Source organism: Panicum virgatum, chromosome 5N, assembly GCF_016808335.1.
Source record: "Panicum virgatum strain AP13 chromosome 5N, P.virgatum_v5, whole genome shotgun sequence".
Lineage (NCBI taxonomy): Eukaryota > Viridiplantae > Streptophyta > Magnoliopsida > Poales > Poaceae > Panicum > Panicum virgatum.
Window position 1 is genome coordinate 1,219,522 of NC_053149.1, and position 17,983 is coordinate 1,237,504.

General features: G+C 47.0%; 3 protein-coding genes across 3 annotated transcripts; all 3 read right to left on the reverse strand.

The window, feature by feature from the left end:
• Nucleotides 1-2,970: 2,970 nt before the first annotated feature.
• LOC120673627 (cytochrome P450 71A1-like) lies at nt 2,971-4,858 on the reverse strand. The gene is made up of 2 exons (XM_039954572.1): nt 3,882-4,858; nt 2,971-3,764 (listed from the first exon to the last, which is right to left on the reverse strand). The coding sequence occupies exons 1-2, from the start codon at nt 4,788-4,790 to the stop codon at nt 3,144-3,146; spliced, it is 1,530 nt and encodes a 509-aa protein (XP_039810506.1). The 5' UTR covers nt 4,791-4,858; the 3' UTR covers nt 2,971-3,143.
• Nucleotides 4,859-5,113: 255 nt separating this feature from the next.
• LOC120673628 (ras-related protein Rab7) lies at nt 5,114-7,921 on the reverse strand. The gene is made up of 7 exons (XM_039954573.1): nt 7,693-7,921; nt 7,559-7,585; nt 7,371-7,470; nt 6,041-6,187; nt 5,881-5,961; nt 5,647-5,792; nt 5,114-5,532 (listed from the first exon to the last, which is right to left on the reverse strand). The coding sequence occupies exons 1-7, from the start codon at nt 7,743-7,745 to the stop codon at nt 5,463-5,465; spliced, it is 624 nt and encodes a 207-aa protein (XP_039810507.1). The 5' UTR covers nt 7,746-7,921; the 3' UTR covers nt 5,114-5,462.
• Nucleotides 7,922-8,549: 628 nt separating this feature from the next.
• Nucleotides 8,550-13,581, reverse strand: LOC120673922 (proline-rich receptor-like protein kinase PERK1). The gene is made up of 8 exons (XM_039954969.1): nt 12,720-13,581; nt 11,592-12,083; nt 10,821-10,907; nt 10,646-10,716; nt 10,291-10,367; nt 9,994-10,141; nt 9,415-9,576; nt 8,550-9,121 (listed from the first exon to the last, which is right to left on the reverse strand). The coding sequence occupies exons 1-8, from the start codon at nt 13,234-13,236 to the stop codon at nt 8,795-8,797; spliced, it is 1,881 nt and encodes a 626-aa protein (XP_039810903.1). The 5' UTR covers nt 13,237-13,581; the 3' UTR covers nt 8,550-8,794.
• Nucleotides 13,582-17,983: the final 4,402 nt, after the last annotated feature.

Sequence of the window (17,983 nt, forward strand, 5' to 3'; positions counted from 1 at the left end):
CTGAAGATCGTAACTTTGGACTATGTGCCAAGTTTTTCTGTTGGAGGCGTCGTCATCTTTCTTTTTTCTCTAACTAGAACGGCAATGAGATAAAATAAGAGGTCTAGCATATCTATCTATCTAATTGAATTGTGTTAGTAACGCTCTGAGGCATGCAGCGTGATCACATCTCGCAACTGTTTGTTGTTGTGACCATTTTGGCTTTTTAGGTTGTTTGTTTGTGGTGGCGACGACGCAAGCTAATTAGATGAGGTTGTGGCCATTTTGACTTCCTAGGCAAAGATCTCACTAGTTTGTTTGCAGTGACGACGGTTCTGTGCAGTGAGATGCTCATGAGATGAGAGGTTGTGATCATTTTGGTTTCATAGCAATGTTATTAGATCGTCAAACTTTAACTAAACATAACTAATAATCAGGATTAGCCAGACTTATTGGTTCATGCATGGACCTTCACCTTGAGATTAACTGCCCAAATAGCTCTGCTGGGACAGCTAGCATGCATAGAAAAAATAAAAGAGTCTGAGTCAGCCGTCAAGCCTGTTGAGCTTTGGGCACTTGCCCACTGAATTTCTGTTTTTTGTCCCACAAATTAGTGATCATGCTTGATGCTTGCTTTATATATATATATATATATATATATATATATATATATATATATATATATATATATATACACACACACACACACACACATACCCATCTAGTATAAAGAAGTGTTTTTTATGTCACATGGTTCACTAGGCTGCGGGAGATGCAGCTAGATGTCCCACATCAGTTATTTGCATCCATATATCGGCTTTTTGATAAAGTAGAAAGGGTAAAGGAGGGGAGAGAAAAATCTAGCTTTTAATCAAGAGTTACTCTGCATATTTTAAGGTTATCATGACTTATGAGGCCACCCACGCACGCCTATCTTCTCTATCTATCACATGAGACCTACAACAACTTTGAACAATGTGTTAAAGTTTTTGTTGGATAGATCGTTATTTCTCATGCTTATCTAGATAATATGAAAATGATATGACATGAAGATACGAAGGCTAGCAACTAATTGTAGTTGTTGGAGATGCTCTTAGGTAGTATGCAATATGATCACAACTTGTACCCATACTATAGTTCATTGGATGAGAATGGACGAGTTTGTTTGTTCTGGTGGCGACGGTTTTGGAAAAGGCTCACCTCATGTCTACAGTGACAGTGCACGGAGCTACACTTCCGACAGCACATCTATCAGTGCTGCTAGCTAGTGATGTTGCCTTCATTTACTAAATGATACCACTAACAATCAGTTGGCATTTTCCATTTGTCTTTAGGCGACTGGCCGGCGTGAGCCGTAAGAGAGATGCCTGCCTATAGCTAGGCTCATTTCTGCTAGCAGCTAGTGTAGGGCAGGACGGCATGGCATGAGAGTTAGGAAAGAACATCATCGCTATTTGATGGGTAAGAGATACCAATGCAAGTTGTCTTCGTCCTTTCTTATTTTCAGCCAGACAGAGCTCATCGGGTGTCTTTTTTTGGTTTGGTATTCACTAGTAGTGGAAACAAAGAAATGGTGAAAAGTAAAGCGTAATGAAGACGATCGAGCGTGCCACCTGTTTCCTTGCTTCCATGTCATCAACCATGTGCCCCTCCCAAATCAGAGCAAGTAGCAGAGTGCCGACACTTTCCGCCTGATTTTTAGTTTAAAATTGAATAAGATTAGAACTCGATTCTTTTAGAATCTAGTTCTTAGATTATCTAAGCTAAAAATTAAGATCTCTTACAACCCCTGATCTTGAGCACCACGAGTTCACGACGCACACGACGGTCAATACGGGCTCGCCACTAGCCAGCACCCGCTGGTCCGCCTCCTTTGCCCATCATATCCCCTCCTGTGAACACAAGGCGCATCGTGCACGTCTGCACGAGATGTTGCGTGTCCTGTCCGACGGCATCAGTTTGTTCTGCTCGGCCATCTAGGGTCCATCAGTGCTGTCGTCCTATGCTAGTCCATCAGTTCTTACTATTACTAATTGAGGTTCCTTTGAATACTTCACGTGAAGCCACTTAGAATTCTAAGTGGATACTATAAAAAAATTAAAAAAATTCTAGAAATTCTTACAAAAATTAGAAACATCTGACCATCAATCCAACAACTCTGATCATAATAGTCATTGAATCTATTATCTTTCCTAATAAATTACTCACCTCTGCTATTATGAAAACAGACTAAATTAACCCATAAAAATGTATCTAAATTACCCACATCTGCTATTATTAAAAATCTAATGTAACCCTCCTATTTTTGTATAAATTACCCACCTATGTCATTATAAAAAATACAAATAACCCCTGAATCTGCATATAAATTATAACAAAGTATTAAAATGCACCAATATAAATTCTAAATTAATACTTCTATCATTATTAGTATATTATTTATGTATTGTTTATATACAAATACTATCCACGATATGTGTCACCATATATTCATGTGTAATAGAAGAGATAAAAATATCAATTCACAAATAAATGGTTCAATTAAATATATATCAAACACACATGGAGGTGTGATATAAAATGAAATCTATTGCAATAAACTATAAGACTTAACTTTATATTAATTTTGATTAGTCCGTGCGGAAGCACGGGTTGGTAGGCTAGTAGATATAATGCTTAGTCATTATTGATGTGACCACACTATAGATTGGTCCAATGTATTTTTTTTTTGGAAAGCCAATGGTTTTGATAGTTGTAGGTTGAAAAGGGAACAATTTTGTAATTGTTGAAAACTTGACTCAACTCATAGCTGAGGGGTTATAAATTAAAAGAGACTAGTATATGTTTAATGGTGTACAGTATTTGTCTAGTCATTTTCTTCAGATGAGACAATCTTATCAACAATTGTTGGCAGGTGATTTCCCTTTGGTAGTTACTTTCGCTTCACCCAACGAAACTACTCAAATTGCACTTGGAAGTTGGAACAAACCATTGGGCACACTTGCATGCAAATGAGATTCAAAAAAGCTAGAGATCTATGTTATGCATCCTACCAGGAGTACTATTGTTACACGACCAAAATAAAATCACAAGCCAGTGATGATCTTATATACAGTATATTACCATCAAGACGACAAATCCAAAGACATGCATGGTGATACTAATTAAGGAGACCATGGCTTAGCAACCAAAAGCAGCGTCGCCTTGAGCCGCACCGATAGCCCGTTCAGCTCGTCCATCTCCACCTTCGAAGGCCCGCCGGCCGGCAGCTCCCAGTCGAAGTGGTAGAGCAGGCTCGCCAGCGCCAGCTCCATGGATGGCACGGCGAAGCCGACCCCAGGACAGCCTCTCCTCCCGGCGCCGAACGGCACGAACCGGAAATCCTGCCCGAGCAGGTAGTCCGTCGTCGTCAGGTCGTCGCCGGCGAACCGCTCCGGCACGAACTCGTCGGCGCGATCCCACGACGCGGGGTCCCGTGCGATGGCCCAGGCGTTGACGATGACGCGGCTGCGCGCCGGAACGTGGTAGCCGAGCAGCTCGGTGTCCACCCTCGTCTCCCGGGGCAGGAGGAGCGGCAACGGCGTGCGCAGCCGGAACGTCTCCTTGATCACGCACCTGAGGTAGCGCAGCTTCTGCAGGTGGTCCTCGGTGACGTGGTCGCCGCCGCCGACGGCCGCGCGGATCTCGTCCTGGACCCGGCGCATCTCGTGTGGGTGGTTGATGAGCTCCGCCATGGCCCATACCAACGAGGTGTAGGTCGTGTCGGTGGCAGCGGCGAACATGTCCTGGACATATATACCGATCGATCGAGCTTGATGGTGTTAGATGTTACATGCAAGCAGTTCATCGTCCTCATCAAATTAATAATCTAGCAGTCGTTCATAACAAGAACCTGTGCGTACCAGGACAATGGCCTTGATGGCTACGTTGTCAAACACGAATCCATCGGCGGCGTTCTTGTCTGCCTCATCGTTCACGTCCAACATGACGTCGACGAAGTCCCGGTGGCCGTCATCCTCTCGCCGGCCGTCACGGCGCCTCTGACGGTGGTCCGCGATGACCCGCTCGAGCAAGGCGTCCATCTGCGCGGACGTGCGCGCCGCCTTGGCGTCCAGTCCCATGAGCGCGTCGACCCACGCCAGCCATGGCACGAAGTCCCCGATGGTGACCGTCCCGAGGAGCTCCTCGAAGTCGGCGAACAGCTCGGCGAGCTTCTCACCGTCGCCAAACCCGAATCCCCCTTGGTCGCCGAACGCGGCGCGGGAGATGATGCCGTTGGTGTAGGAGATGATGAGGGCGGTGACGTTGACGCCGCCCGGCGAGGCGCAGCGGACGCGGGCGACCATCGCGGCGGCCTCCTGCTCCCGCGCGTGGCGGAAGGCGTGGACGCGGCGCTGGCTGAGGAGGTGGAGCACGCAGACGCGGCGCGCCTGGCGCCAGCCCTCGCCGTAGGGGGCGAAGGCCATGTCGCGGCCGTAGACGAGGCGCTCGGCCATGCGCGCCCTAGGGCGGCTCGCGAAGGCCAGGTCGTGGGTCTTCATGACCTCCTGCGCCGCGGCCGCCGAGGAGGCCACCACGGTGGGCACGCGGCCCAGGCGCAGGAGCATTACTGGGCCGTGCTTGGCGGCCATGGCCTGGAGCTTACGGTGAGGCAGGGGGCCAAGGAGGGGCAGGTAGCCGAGGAGGGGAAGCCCCGGCGGCGACGGAGGCAGACGACGCCGGCCATCGGAGGAGAGCTTCCTCCTAGTGGCGAGGAAGAGCAGGGAGACGAGAGCACCGAGCACCAGTGCGGCAAACTGTGAGACGTCCATGTTTGCAAACGGTGGGACGCCGGCGCTCTGGCTGGCTCAGATAAGGCTGTGGCCATTCTCTCTGATGGGGTCGGGGACGACGACTGTCGAGTGCGTCCGCTAGTATGGGGGCCTGCAACTGCTTCCCAACAGTGCACGTGGCGGCAGATGCAGCAGGTTGCGGCGGATGCACGCACGTTATCCTTCAGGATCCAGAGGACTGAAGAATTCACATTAGTCGCACAAATTCCAAGCAGTCACACATCGCAAGCGGCTAGAAAGAAAGCAGCCACCACATCTAGACAGAGGTTTGGGCTCTATGGTCAAAAACTGGGCACAGTGAGTGGAGAAACCAGACTGTTTTCATTTACAACAACACTAGCGAAAACATCAGTCCTTGGATACATGCATGCACCTCGACAATAAAAAGCATTACAGGACTAGAATGTACTCCAACCCTACTGTACCATCTAGCGCCGATACAACAACCATCAACCAGCAGCGGTTACAAAAGAATGTCCTTTGCATCCACAAAAGGGCGTCAACAATAAGCACCCCGATGTAGACCATCCACAAATAGCAGGCCCGCAAACTAAATATACTTTATATATATGGGGGGAACACAGCCGACCAACAACAAACCCTATAGAACCAAACAAATCAACCGACCGAAATCGGCTCCATCCATATCTTCTAGCACTCACAGCCTGATGAACGTTGTTGCCTTCCAGCGCCCCCAACATCAATTGTATCAGGAAGATACCTACACAAGTCAGCAAAAATTCATTCAAGTTGCACTACAGGGGGCTGCCTCTGCCAGTAAGGATATTTCCTTCCTAGTATAGTATATCTATATGCTACTACAGTTCAAACTTACATGTCTTCTTCTGGCTCATTCTTGATAGCATTCCTCGCTATACACTCGAAAGCAGCTTCCACGTTGAAGCCTTCTTTAGCCGACGTCTCAAAATAGGGGATATTCCCCTTAGAAGCACACCATGCCTTAGCCTTTTTCTCGGAAACCTGGAAAAATCAAACAAAATTAACAACAATACAGAATAAATTCGGTGGAAGCAGGAGTGAGTAGTAACTAGAGACGAGAAATACTCACAGTCCGGCTATTACCACCATCAACATCAATCTTGTTACCAAGTACAACAAATGGGAAATTCTCTGGATCAGATGGACTAGCCTGTAGCATGAACAATAAGTCAATTGCTTTACGACATAAACTGCAATACAATTAGACCACCAGTAAGCAGGTTACTTACTTGAATTAGGAATTCCTCACGCCAGTTGTTGAGCTTTTCAAATGACTTGGTAACATTGACATCGTATACAAGAACACAGCAGTCAGCTCCCCGATAAAATGCCACACCAAGACTCTGAAACCGCTCCTGTCCTGCCGTATCCCATATCTAAGCTTCAGAGAAACAAATTGTGGTGAGCTAAATGCCAGAGGAGCTACTATAATGCTAAAAAAGTGGCAGGAGAGCTGCTATCGCATCAAGAAGGGAATTTACAGGGACAAGTACGAATTAAAAGAAAAGAAAACGTAGAACCAATTTTACAAGCAGTAATGGTACGGACATGTATTGACCTAAATGTTTGACATAGCAAATACTTGTCAGAATTCAAAAGAGCGTAACAAATAGATAGCAGCTCTACGTCACCAACTGACCATCCATTATGAGCTGAGCCAGACAAATATAAACTATCTTGGCCAAACTCAGTAGACAATCCATGAAGTCTGGGTGATAATAAGTACACAGGAATTATGGCTGGGACATATTTTTAAAGGAAATATGTCTCCCAAAAGTCTTGACAAAGAATTATCACTCTATGAGGCACAGCTCTGCTCTATCCTTGCTAGCTGAATAAGTGATGATTGATACCCCAAACAGAAACTTCACAGTGAATCAACATATCCACACAACGCTGTAACTCGAGCATATGCATATATGATCCAGTACTGCTTCCGCTTCTGTTTTTCAATGTCTTTGCAAGCAGGCAGTCTAATCAAGAGTCACATGGATGTAGTTCATTTCTTATGCAGTCATATCATAGCACTCATGCAGCTTATAAGAGGAGTTACATTATGCAGTGTGAACTGAAATCAGCATGTCACAGTGTGCCTTTGGATTCGATCTAGAAACCTTGTTATTTGATATAAGTAACTAGATGTTGACAGAAGCACCATTCCCGCTTGTGACATTTCCCCCCCAGCCTCTTATGAATCACTCAACGTCTCCACCAAGCCACCCCACACCCAGAGTAGTTGAGAAGTACACGCTAAAAAAAGCTAATGAATGCGGCTGAATGTTGCTGTACGGACTAAGTACCCAATCAATCAATGCAGCAGCCCGGTGAAGGTGTTATGAGCAAAGGAAGCCGGTAGTTGTTTCAGAATTCAAACTTGAGGTGGCCGGATCGTGAACAAGCTCACCCAGAGCACAGGACTGAACCGAGGCGTCAGAATTCGGCACCGGAACTACAGTGACAGACGCAGAGCTCACCCCCAAATTCAGTATTGGGTTCCTGGATCCCAGACAACCCCAACCAATCGAAGAGGAAGCTGACTGCAAGGGGAAGCAAGGGGACCTGCAATGTGAAGAGGCGGTCGTCGATCTGGACCTCCTTGGTGAGGAAATCGGCGCCAATGGTGGCCTTGTACTGGTTGCTGAACTTCCGGTTGACGTACCTGCGCGCGCGAGCAGAGGAACCAGAATCACGCCCCCGAATGAAGGAATGACTGACAAAGTCGATCAGCGGGACAAGGCGAAACTTACTGGTTCATCAGCGACGTCTTGCCGACCCTACCAGGAAGCGCGGGCGTAGAAAGGGGATCAGAAAAACGGCGCCGCGGGGAACAAAAAATAAGGGCGGGATGGGATGGAAAAGTGGAATCGATCGCGTGGCGCACCCGCTGTCGCCGAGGATGATGACCTTGAGGAGCATCCGCCTGCGCGACGCCATGGGCGCGGGCGGATCTGGGAGCGCCGGGGAGGGGAGCGGAGCGGAGCGGGGGAGGAAGAGTGGAAGAGCCGAGGACCTGAGGCCGGTGTGTGGGGGCCAGGGGGAGGCCGGGGGATTGGGAATTCCGCCTGGTGTTTTGGGCGATCACGATCCGCGTCGGGATTGGCGAGCTGCTGTTGGGAGGAAGGAAAGGTTCCGTTCCGTTGGCGCTGCCTTTTTGTTTGCTTGTTGGGTCCGTCCGTTCCGTCACCAGTTGTCTGGTGTCAGTGTCACTCTGCTGCCCTGCAGCGTTTTCACAACGAGCTGGGGGAAATGAGGGTCCTCTTCTTGACTGAGAATTACAAACGAGATTGATCGCCATCCATAGGTATAGATAGTCCAGTTTGATTGAAATTCGTTGTGATGCATCTTCTGTTGTGTTTTTTTTTTCAGTTTATATAATCCCATGATCAGTTCATCACTACTGAATCACTTCAGCTGGAGCAAACTGCTGCAGTTGCAACAGGATACCGCACCCATCTGCTGATTGTTTAGTCCTGTGCAAGCTGCCTGCCAAACAACTGAACATGCACAAAAAGGTAACATTCGGGTGCCAGCCTGACAGGGAAGGCATATGCTTCCAGTTCCAGCACAGCCTGTATCAGTTATATTGCTGTTAGGTTGATGCCTGCTTCCACTACAATAGCCATGCATGCTTTCAGCCAATTACCACCGGGAGGAGAACAACACTGACGCATCATGCTTTGTGTGTTGCTGCACAATCTCATGTTGATTTCGTGCAGCCAGACAACAGTTTTCAGCAGCTTTGCTCGTAATCAGTGCAGTCATGAATATGATTATACGAGATAAGGTATCCAACTATACACCCTCATGAACATTCTCAGTCGCGATGAAATCTCAGAGAAACAGTGAACCGAATCTACCTAAAAAGAAGAAGAATGAATCTACCTCAACCAAACAATCAACGATTGGTCACAAACAGGTCAGCAGATTCAATCAGCTAGGCTGGGTCGGGGGATTTACAAATGCGCGCTACTTGAGACCGTATCTCACGAAGCCTGGCTCTGGCTGTCTCCAGCGCTGTCGCCGTCTTTCCTCACGCTCCCCATCTCCGTTTCCTGCATCGTCTGGTGCCCGTCGCTGCTCGACACCGACGGGTTCTGCCCGTACTCGCTCGTCGGCGTCTGCTGGCTGCCGCTCTGCACGCCGCTGCCGCCCAACGCCATCTTCCGGAACTTCTTCAGGTCTTCGTGGTACTGGTTGGTGTCGTAGTCCGAGGCCGAGCTGCTGTATGATCCCATGAACCGGCTGTGCCCGGGCCGGACACCTTCGTTCAGATCGTCTAGGGACACGTCACCTTCCAAGGCCCGAACAACCTGCGTTGGAACAAATGATTTCTCCTTAGATTACATCCAAGTAGCAAGAAATTAGCCCAACCAACACTGCGTGGATCGGATAACAACGGCAGGGTATCAAATTGCAGCACTACCATGCTGAAAACCTGAAACAGTGATTGACGGGTCTTATTTTGTTACTGAATAACTGAAACTGGAGTAACTATTGTCTCTCTAAGAGGAATTTTTATAATTGATTGAAGATTTTTGCTACAAGTTGTTAACAATGATTCCAGGAAGAAAATAAAGGTTCAAATACTAGTTCACTTGTATACCTGACCCATTCGTGGTCGCCGCCGTGCAGAATGGCGAACACATGCAGCTGCACAGGCTATCATCCTCGCCATCTCATTATCATTATACTCGCTTCCCAGCCGGGGATCCACTAAAGCATCATGATTGCCATCCTCAAATGCTTTTGTCATTAAAGGCCTTGCCTGCAGGGGGGGAAACAATGAGATAATTCAAGCAATATATATCAATAAAATCGAAGAAATGAACGCATGTTTAGAGAGGATACATGAGGGGTTCATTATCTAAAGTTTGCATGATGATTAACAGCCTGAAAAGAATAGTTACGGAAAAAGGCATATGCAATCAAAATAGGAATGCCATGGAACCCAATCATAAAGTGACAAAGGACATCATTTTATCCCAGATAGATAGGAAGAATGTATAATTTGTATCAAGATAAAGCATGCGGCTATTATTACAGACCTCGAAAATGCCCAGATAAATAGGAAGCAATGTATAACATGTATCAAGATAAAGCATGCAGCTATTAATTACAGACTTCTGTTCGAGAAAAAATTAATTATACAAAAAAATCCAAATAGTTTGGACACACAACTTACCCAGTCAACCAAGTTGTCATCCATAGGTGCTTGTCTCGAACTTACAGGACGCCGCCCAGTTATTAGCTCAAGAAGCATTACTCCAAAAGAAAAAACATCTGATTTCTCAGTGAGCTTGCCGGAAGCAGCATACTCAGGCGCTAGGTACCTATGAGGAGTAAGAGATTTAAACACAGCAACTTGATACAATAGATCCTGAAAGTCAATTGTGTACATCATAGATAACCCTGATGGATATGGATCATATATTTCAGAATAATAAAATACGATAATATTGCATCGTAAGATTGAACATACCCAAATGTGCCCATTACTCTTGTTGAAACATGGGTGTTAGTATCAGAAGTGAATTTTGCAAGTCCAAAGTCTGCCACCTGCAAAGAAAAGGTACAAATTACAGTTGCACATCTGTTTGTTAGGTTTTTAGGTTTATATCAACTATTTAATGATGATTGGTAATACTTGTACATCAGTCTTGTCACAATTATGTCATCTTAGTGTACTCATCTCACCTAGACACAAAAGGTTAGCCTGGTTCAATAATTCTATAGTAGTTTCTCATGTAGTGAGATTCAAGGAACAATGACAGGTCCACGGAGAAAGTGTGTTAATCGTTAGGAAAAGAAAGTGAAGCAGAGAAAGAATAGGATACCTTAGCCTCAAATCTTAGATCAAGAAGAATATTTGAGGCCTTTATGTCACGATGAATGATCTTAGGATGGCCTGGAAGGAAAAGCAGAAATAAAATCAGCATAGAAAAGCTACTTGCCTGTCAAAGGGTAACAGAAAGCTGAAAGCATAACAAGTAGCTATGGCTGTGGGCTCACAGTCTTCATGAAGATATGCCAATCCCTTCGCAGAACCCAGAGCAATTTTTAGTCTTGTTGGCCAATCCAAGGTTGGTCGGCCTCTTCCTGAAACAGAAGGTGAAAATAACCTTAAGCAGATGGTACGCATGACAGGTGTGCCAAAGCAAAATGTTCACGGTTTATATGAAAAGTGGTTGAGAAACTATCAGGATCAGAAAACATTTTCCTACTTTAGAACGAGCTCAGCCATTGCATTGAATGGGACACCTTCTTGTCTTTTTTAATACTCTTGGCAATTTGACAATGTGAATGAAAATAACACATAATTCAAACTGAAGAAAGGAGCAGCATTTTTTTTAACCGAAGAAAGGAGTAGCATTAAAGCTAAAGCTTCCGGAGAATGGGTTTGTTTGTGACTACTGCTATGCATTGACAAAATTCTCCAATATAGAGAAAAGGCTGCCTGCTATAATCCATTTCCACAAATCAAATTTCTTATTGTACTCAATTATCCCGAGCAAGTAAAACATATCCTTAGTATACTTCTTTGGTTGCTTTGATGAAATGAAACAGCATATTTTTGTATATGTGTACCTTGATTTCACATGCTTTCCCTTTCCAATCATCTGTACTCTTACTAGGCTATTTTAGTGCATTAGCTAGGATATCTGTGGCTGCTAATGGAAATACTTTCTTAATTGCCTTTAGACATATTATTCAAAGCATTTTGAATGAGCGGAGGCAATAACTGTGCAGAACTGCAGATACCGGAAGAGAAAGAGAACATACCGTGTAAGTGGAATTCCAATGTATTGTTCGGAACAAACTCATATACAAGCAACCTGTTGACTCCAGAAATGCAATAGCCGACCAAAGATACAAGATGTTTGTGATGTACTCGGCTGATAATCTCAACCTCTGCCTGAAATTCACGCTCTCCCTGGCCACTTCCATCTCTTAACTGCTTAACGGCAACCTCTGTGCCATTTGGTAGCACTCCTTTGTGAACAAACCCAAAACCGCCTTGTCCGAGAAGATTAGCATCAGAAAACCCATTGGTTGCCGCCATCAGCTGCTCGTAAGTAAATGTGCTTCTTGAAAAGCTAAAGGCAGTGCCAGGCGACAGCGGAGGGCGGTTATCACCACCTGAGTGATTTGAAGCAGAACCACTACTATGTACATTAAGCGGAGGAGGTGGAGGGGGAAGATGTGAATGCATCTTGACCACATGATCAGGTGGTGGTGGAGGGGCATTATGCTGCCAATTCTGGTACTGATCCCCTGAAGCACAACAATAATAACTCCATTTCAAAGATAGTTGTGATTCTAAATATAATGTTGGAGGAAGAATTTGCACATGAACTTCCTAGTGCAGAATATGAATATAGACTATTGTAAAATGGTAAAGTAAACACATTGACATGACCTTGTAAATGATAGGAAACCCAGAACTGAACAAATCTTGCCCTTGCGGCTTTGACTTAAACCTCGTGATAAATTGTGGACCATGTGGTGTGCTTTCAGTTTTTGCTGTCAAAATTCACCCTTTGGAGTATATAGAACACTGACAAAGATCTAAATCACCACTATTTATTTTTTGAAATAACTTATCATCATGAGCAACACGTGAGACCTGTCACCCACATTTCTTGCCAAACCTCAGAACAAAATTGGGTCAATATTTTAGTCACATGACGACATACGCGCCGCAACGTGTATCCATCTCGTGCGAAAAAAAGGAAAAGAAAAGAAAAACTTGCGAGAAGCGAAACCACGACTGTGCATCAGAACCCACAGAAAACATTTGCCTAGATCACAGCAGAATTATAGGCGACGGCGACGTGACTCGGTCAGTCGTGGTGCGAATTGGAGGCACGGGACACCTGTATGTGAAGCTGATTGACGGTGGCACCTCACCTTTGTGCGGCGGGGGTGGAGGCGGCGGCGGCGGGTGGCCGTAGTAGTGCAGGTGGTGCGGCGGCGGCGGCGGCGGGGGTGGGTGGTGGTGGTGGCGGCGCTTCTTCTTGTTCCTAAACATGCAGACGCAGAGCAGGCTGCCGAGCAGCAGCACGGCCAGCCCGCCTACCGCGATGCCCACGACGACGGGCGTCGAGAGCCCCGAGCTGGACGGCGGGGGCGCGGCCGTGGCGGGGGCCGGCGTCGCCCTGCTGCTGGGCGTGGGGACGACGGGCGCGGCCGGGGGGAAGGGCGCGGGGGGCGTCCCGGGCGGCGCTGGGGACGGGGTGGAGGGCGTCGCGGGCGCCCCTGGCGGCGGCGCGGAGGGCGTCGCGGGCGTGGGCGTCGGCGTCGGCGGGGAGGACGAGGTGTTGGACGGCGCCGGCGGCGGGGCGGTGGGCGGCGACGGCGGCGGGGCCGCGGCCGTGCCGTTGGGCGGCGGGGAGGTCGCCGGCGGCGGCGGCGACGACGACGACATCGCTGCCGCCGGTCCGGCCTGGGCCCGCCTGCCTGTCAGTCGCGCGTGCCGCTTCCTTGCAGCGCACGAGGAGTAAAAGTAGGCGCAGCTGGCTGCCTAGTGGTGCTCTGCTTTTGGCTGGTGGAGGCCTGGAGGGGGGGAATTGGGAACGGCAGGACGAAATGCGAGCAGCGGGCGGCGGGCGGTGGCCGGTGGGAGAGGGCGGACAGTGGAGTCGACTGGTGCGGGTGGGAAGCTGGGCGCGGCGCGAGCGACGTGGCGGGGAATAATAAAAGCTCCAGGAATCGGCGGAGGAGTTGCGGTTGGATTGCGTGGGATCGCGAGCCAAGCAAGGCTCAAGAGACTCCGGTGGTCACGCGGGCCGGCCGGCCTACCCGCGCTTTCCGGTCACTCCGGCCTACCCGGCAACCGACTGACCGGCCAGCGGCGTGTGGCTCAAGAGACTCGCCGTGGAACAAGCGACGGTCCCTGCTGCTGCTTGCATGTTCGGAGGGTGACCCGACCACCGTGCAGTGCCGGTGCCGGTGCCGGTGCCGGTGCCGCCTCCCTCCCTTGCGCTTATGCTTGGCTGCTCTAAGAAGATCGATGATGTCTACTGATCCAAGAAGATCGATGAGCCTTGGATTTCAAGTATACTTACTTGGATTTCAAGTATACTTACTTCCGAAATAATTGCATTTTTCTGACTGCACAAAGTGTATCAGTGTATATATATGCATCGAAACGAAACGGATCTCAAACTTATGTTTCCCAACAATTAAAAGGTTAAATACTAAAACACAGTCAGGATAATGTGTTACTAGTTCATGATTAATGATGCAAACCACTATATGAATAAGATATTTACCGTTGATCCATCAAATCGTCGCAAAACCACTAGTGTCCAGTCCGTAAGAACGTGGAGTACGTGAGTGGTACGCAACTGGACTCTGATACGCACGCATGTTGTCGAGGTTTTATGGCACGGCGGCTGATTGATTGATTGATTGATCCATCGCTAGCCGCTCCTGCATTGCTGTCAGGAGCCCAGACTTTTGGTCCCGGTACGGTCTCGCTCAAGCTCAAGCTCAAGCCGATCGATGATGCATCATGCATGTGTGTGGTTTGTAGCAGCATCATGCCTTGCAAGATTGGCCAACGCCATCTATCCTAGCACCTGCAGTTTCGCTTGCGTAAGTTTGGACGCCCAACCAAACAGTCTACGGCTTCGAGGCATGCACGGCCCTAGTCTTTGCCTACGTATGGAGGCCATCCCTTGTCTTTGCAACAAAAATATGTATACTAGCAGCTTATATATATTATATGAGTTAGGCTCTAGTACTTGATGGATACATCCTTATGAAAAGAAAAAAGAAAAGAAAAAGGGAACTAAAGGAGAGCCGAGTGCCGAGCTGATGTGCTCTTACCTGAATATAGCATGGGCCGCCGTGGCAAAAAGCACAAGCTACTAGTGTATGGAGTATCTCCCAAAGAGCAAAAAGGGCAAACAGAGCCACAAGTTCGTACACGCGCCTGTGGGACGACGACGACGACGTGTGCGCGCGCGCGCGGTGGTGCATGGTGGTGGCAGTCGCTTTCGCTTATGCTTGTGCCCCCACGGCCACCACATGCCGCCATCCCCCCACACCACCCTATCCGATCACGTACTCGGCGGCCAAGCCAACGAGGCAACCAAGCCTTTTGATATGCAGCATCTGTCGATGGGACGCTGAAAGTGATCGGTACTCATAGTCTAAGAGGGGAAGATGGTGAATTAGGCAAACTAAAAATTTTAACTTCAAACTCCAACTAATTTGCACTAAGATATGCTATCTAGATGTGCAACTAGTGTTTTTCTAGTATGAAAACTCTCATCCCAAAAGAGTTCTGCAACCTATAGCTAATCCTATCAACATACTACTCTATGAAAGTAAAGGCACACAAAGATTGCAATACGTAAATGCAGAAGCTTAAAGGAGGGATGAGACAAAGCAAACTCTTTGATACGATGATTTATCCCGTGGTTCGGTTAGCCATAAAAGCACACCTACATCCACATTATTGAAGCACTCACAAAGAGTATTGCTTCTCGGCAATCAAGTCTCTTCCGGTGACATCGAGTCACCACGGTCACCTTGATCCCGATTTTCACTAAAGAGCTTCACCAAGAAGGGTGATGGTCTCCATGTCCCCCACACAAGGATATCGACGCCGCTCCATACTAAGCCGGAGGGTCCCTGACGTGCCAGTGAGCCACCAATGCTCCAAAAAATCGGTGCACCAAAATACAATGATAGTTCACTTTAGAACACACAGCACAACAAAATATTGGGAGGCAAGGTGCTGCTCGCGTGTGCTTACAAAGTCCTGGCTCAGGAACCCCGTCCGCTGATCTACTTACCGGCACCTCAGGACGACGCTTCTGATGAAGAGGGCGATACATGATGGAAGTCTGTTTTCGGCCGTTTTCCTGCTGCTGAAGTCTCGCTTTTGAAGGCCGTGTGGCGCGTCTTTCAGACTGTTATGCTTTGTCGTTCTGTCTTAGTTCAGTTCGCCTTTTGTGGCCCCTTGTCGGAGTTGTAATAACGTACTTCTGTATGGACTCGCCTTAGGAAGCCTAGGGCCTTGGTGGGATGTGGTTCAGAGCTCCTGAATTTTGAATGTCAAAATTCCAGGTGTCTCTCTGTTCGAACCGTCTCACCACCTCCTCTGCTATTATCTGTATCAGACTCTCGGTATTTCCGTTTGCAATGGAAATGAGGTTAAGCCTCGATTCGGAAAAAAAACACAGCACAAGACACAACACCTTGCTCTCTCATTCACTTAAGAGCTAATCTAGCACAAACACTCTTAAATGTGTGCTAAGGACTAAAGATTTGATCAATAAGCTCTTGGATGGCTTGGAGATATTCTTGAGTGTGGGTGTGATATCTTGGAACTCCAGCAACTCCAAAATAGCTGGGAGAAGGCATATATATAGGCCATCAAATCCATAGAGCCGTTGCTCTAACGGCTAACAAAAATTAGCCTAGTATCGGTTGAACCGATGCCTTAGAACAGGGGGTATCGGTTCAACCAGTCACTCTAACCCTCCAGGTACCCCTTGAGCTTTTGACGCGATGCTTGCTACTGACTCAACACTCATTGATTTAACCGATGCAATGCACCGATGACCTATCAGTTCAGCCGGTGCTGAAGGGATCTGCCTTGACTTTCCTGCAGCGCTGACATCATTGCACCGATACTTTACTCCGATGTTGCGTCGGTTAAACCGGTGTTCAAGGGAGTTTTGCTTCCCCCAAAACATCGTCTCTGGACAATGCCTCGGTGAATGCACCGATGCCTCTTTTGCACTCCGTCGGTTTAACCAGTGCCACTTGAACTTCTTCTCTTGGCTTGGCACTGCGTGGCCCATTGCTCCGATGCCCTTGCGTCGGTCAAACCGATGACCATCGGATAGGCCGAAGACCACACATCGGTTTAACCGGTGCTACTTGTTTCTGCATCCACTCGTCGTGGCGGTTAATGATTTGAGTGTCTTGACGGTGAATTGGACACATTGGATTTTATCCATGGGATCTAAAAATCCTACAAATGTAATCTCACAAACTTGTTAGTCCCATTGATTATGTTGTCACACAATCACCAAAATCACAAACAATAGCCTAATGGAGCCATGTTCCTTACATATTGTTGCTGGGTACTAAACTGAGAGACTGGCATGATCTGGTAGTACACATAACATCTGTTAATTTGACAGATGGTTCTGATACTTTTAGATGGGATCTAACCAAATCTGGGTTATTCACGGTTCGTTCTATGTATATGCATCTTATTAATTCTCAACCACCTTTCAGGCATAAGAAAATCTGGAAGATTAAAGTTACTCTAAAAATTAAGATCTTCCTTTGGTTTTTACAAAAGGAGGTTATCTTAACTAAAGACAATCTAGCTACGAAAAATTGGAAAGAAAACCAAAAATGCGTTGGCTGTGATTTAAATGAGTCTATCCAGCATTTGTTCCTGGATTGCCACTATACGAGAATGGTATTGAGGATGGTGTATCTGGCTACGGGATTAACCCAACCTAGATCAATAAGAAATATGTTTGGATTTTGGGTTTCTAATCAGAATAATAAGTCTAGAAACTTGATTTGGGTTGGGATCGCTACTTTATGCTGGGCTATCTGGAGAACCCGCATTGATATAATCTTTGAGGCTATCTGGGTTACGTTTTTGGGCGTAGCTGCAGCGTGAGGGGCACAACAAGAACTTCATCTCATCGTTGAGCACAAGAATAGAGATGGTGTCTTTAATTAGAACAAGCCAATGGTGGATGGAAGCACTTATACAGGCTTCTTTAGTTCGTTGTTCTTTTGTTGGATTGTTGTTGCTCTTTTATACACTCGAACGTTGTAATAATTGGTTGTATACGTCTCTTGACGTAGAGACCGGATCTTGTATCCGTTATCTAAAAAAATGTTCCTTACATATGCATATGCATATGCATGTCCTCCTCTCATCTCCTAATTAATAACCAAATGGTGCATTTGTAATCTGTCACTTTCATCACAGCAGCAGCTAGCATATACTCCCTCCGTTCCAAATTGTAGGTCGTTTGACTTTTTCAACTCTAAATTTGACCACTCGTTTTATTCAAAAATTTATGCAAAACATCACTTCTTTTTTTGTGGTTTGCTTTATTAATACAAATTCTTGAAGAATGGTTTAAATTTGACTATGTTTGTATAAATTTTTTGAATAAGAC

Bases quoted from the DNA above. Each gene is read 5' to 3' on its own strand.
- LOC120673627 (XM_039954572.1), bottom strand. From the start codon at position 4,790: ATGGACGTCTCACAGTTTGCCGCACTGGTGCTCGGTGCTCTCGTCTCC. The intron at 3,765-3,881 runs GTACGCACAGGT...ATATATGTCCAG, and splicing joins CCATCAAGGCCATTGTCCTG to GACATGTTCGCCGCTGCCAC.
- LOC120673922 (XM_039954969.1), bottom strand. From the start codon at position 13,236: ATGTCGTCGTCGTCGCCGCCGCCGCCGGCGACCTCCCCGCCGCCCAAC. The intron at 12,084-12,719 runs GTGAGGTGCCAC...GTTGTGCTTCAG, and splicing joins TCCACCCCCGCCGCACAAAG to GGGATCAGTACCAGAATTGG. The intron at 9,577-9,993 runs GTAAGTTGTGTG...CCCCCCCTGCAG, and splicing joins ATGACAACTTGGTTGACTGG to GCAAGGCCTTTAATGACAAA.
- LOC120673628 (XM_039954573.1), bottom strand. From the start codon at position 7,745: ATGGCGTCGCGCAGGCGGATGCTCCTCAAGGTCATCATCCTCGGCGAC. The intron at 7,586-7,692 runs GTGCGCCACGCG...GCTTCCTGGTAG, and splicing joins ATCATCCTCGGCGACAGCGG to GGTCGGCAAGACGTCGCTGA. The intron at 5,962-6,040 runs GTAAGTAACCTG...TTCATGCTACAG, and splicing joins GTGAGGAATTCCTAATTCAA to GCTAGTCCATCTGATCCAGA.